This window comes from Limulus polyphemus, unplaced genomic scaffold (assembly GCF_000517525.1).
Source record: "Limulus polyphemus unplaced genomic scaffold, Limulus_polyphemus-2.1.2 Scaffold5385, whole genome shotgun sequence".
NCBI lineage: Eukaryota > Metazoa > Arthropoda > Merostomata > Xiphosura > Limulidae > Limulus > Limulus polyphemus.
Genome location: NW_013670995.1, coordinates 4,352 through 6,898, shown reverse-complemented (window position 1 = coordinate 6,898; position 2,547 = coordinate 4,352). Strand labels below are relative to the sequence as shown.

At 31.5% G+C, this 2,547-nt stretch overlaps 1 protein-coding gene across 1 annotated transcript in view; it reads left to right on the top strand.

Annotated features, from left to right (window-relative positions):
* Window positions 1-2,022, top strand: part of LOC111089151 (espin-like) — a gene marked incomplete at its 3' end in the record, with an annotated part of 25,263 nt that extends 23,241 nt beyond the window's left edge. Inside the window, exon 3 of the mRNA XM_022401079.1 lies at window positions 1,867-2,022. Within this exon, the coding sequence (XP_022256787.1) occupies window positions 1,867-2,022 (156 nt within the window). The remainder of the gene's footprint in view (window positions 1-1,866) is intronic.
* Window positions 2,023-2,547: the final 525 nt, after the last annotated feature.

Here is a 2,547-nt window from a genome sequence, read left to right as displayed (position 1 = left end):
AAAAAAAAAAAACACACACACACAAAAAAGCGTGACGTGACGTAACACACACCGACTTTTATATAGGTTACATATGTAAAACAAGAACATGACATTGTATCCTAACATGACAATAATATCCGGGTGGCTTTGAAACAATGTTAACAAAACAAGAATGATGAAGTAACGTACACTCTAGCGCGAACAAATCTACAATGCTAGTTCACCATCAAGAAGATGACAAAAATAATAATGAAATCGTCGAACCCGAATATGATTTGAAACACATGTTATGAAAATACAGAAGCAGAACGATGGCCAGTGGATAAAGATTAAAACTCTATATAAATAATCATCAGGGCTAGAAGTTGGAGTTAGTATGGGGTATCTGAAGAAATCTTGTATTTTATATAAGGAATGTTTGACTGTAAACCGCCAGAAGAAAAATATTTACATGCACCTTACTTCAAATTGATAGTTTAGGTAATCTCTATTTGTGAAACATTAAAAATATAAAACAAATCGACCAATGTAGCGACTAGAGTACACTGACCTCGCCGTAGACATGCTAATATAAGTATTCAAAATATTTTAATATTCATATTTTCCTTTCAATTTGTTTTCTATTTGTTAACCAATTTGAGATGGCAAAAAAGTCTTAAATGTTTTTAGATGTAGTTAAAACTAGAAAATGTAGGTTATCCTACCAGGTTCTGACGAACAATATATGTTGAACAATCATTCTACAGTTTCTATAATTGTTTCTGACGAACAATATGTGTTGAACAATCATTCTACAACAGTTTCTATAATTGTTTCTGACGAACAATATGTGTTGAACAATCATTCTACAACAGTTTCTATAATTGTTTCTGACGAACAATATGTGTTGAACAATCATTCTACAGTTTCTATAATTGTTTCTGACGAACAATATATGTTGAACAATCATTCTACACTTTCTACAATTGTTTCTGACGAACAATATGTGTTGAACAATCATTCTACAGTTTCTATAATTGTTTCTGATGAACAATATATGCTGAACAATCATTCTACGACAGTTTCTATAATGTTTCTGACGAACAATATGTGTTGAACAATTATTCTACAACAGTTTCCATAATTGTTTCTGATGAACAATATATGTTGAACAATCATTCTACAGTTTCTATAATTGTTTCTGACGAACAATATGTGTTGAACAATCATTCTACAACAGTTTCTATAATTGTTTCTGACGAACAATATGTGTTGAACAATCATTCTACGACATTTTTTATAATTGTTTCTGACGAACAATATATGTTGAACAATCATTCTACAACAGTTTCTATAATTTTTTCTGACGAACAATATGTGTTGAACAATCATTCTACAACAGTTTCTATAATTGTTTAGTTTTAGGGTTGAAGTAACACAACTCTTGAAACTAGAACGAGCAGGTCTTTGAAATAATTTTGAAACTCCAGTAACCATTTATGTGTTGGAAATTTAAGAAATACATTTTATGCGACTATTGAAAGGAGCATTTCTAATTCAAAATTTTAATATTTCAATTTTTTTATGAGTTTTCATGGTTTATATACATATACGTGATATAAATCTTTATATGCATATAGCAACATACCAATAGAGCCTATGGACATCGAAATGATTATATGATAATTAATAAAAAAGCAGGTTATGTTTTTTAATGGTTGAAGAAGCACCTGTTGTAATAATGTGAAGGAACTTGCGGTCGGTTGAACTGCGAGGTTCTTTTTCTTACGCGAGGAACTTGTGTGCACTGGAGTGTTGCTAGGCCCCCGTGAAATATTGAATTTAAAGCTACAGTTGTTCTTCTTGTGTGATACGTTTTTTCATCAATTTTTTTATGCGTGGCAGGTACGGACGGCGTAGTGTTGTGCGGTGGCTCTTGCGAGAAGGACGGATGTCTGTTTTAGAGAGAACCAGTACGGGAGCATTAGCTTTACACTACGCCAGCTCCAAAGGGTGTTTGGAGTGTGTTAAGCTTATTGTGGAGACATGCCCAGAACTAAGGTACTGAGTTTGAATAAATTTAATGTAGCTTATAACTTAACAAATAAAGTAATTATGATCACCTATTAATTAGATATGATGTAAATGATTGTTGTCTAACTGTTAGGATTACTAATTGACATGGTTATTAAATACTGTTAATTTAATGAGGGGAATTAGGGATCTTCAGAAATAACAGAAGCAAGATAGGTAGCTTAAAGTGAAAATGCAATCGCAAAAAAGTAATCAAGCAAGCTTAAGGCTTGAGACATGGTTTTGACATTATTTCCTCAAGCTACAAATCCCTATTTTGAGTCCAAGTCTAAAAGCTATAGTGTTTACTTTTTGGCGATTTCATTATCACTTTAAGCTACCTATCTTGTTTCTGTATTTTTTGAAGATCCCTATTCCCCCTTTTTATATTAATAATTTTTAATAATCTTGTTTCTTTAGCTTTTTTATGTCCATCATAGATATAATTCTGTATAATTGTCCTATTTGAAACAGTTTAGTTTAATGAAATACGTAGTTGGTGTATTATGTTCT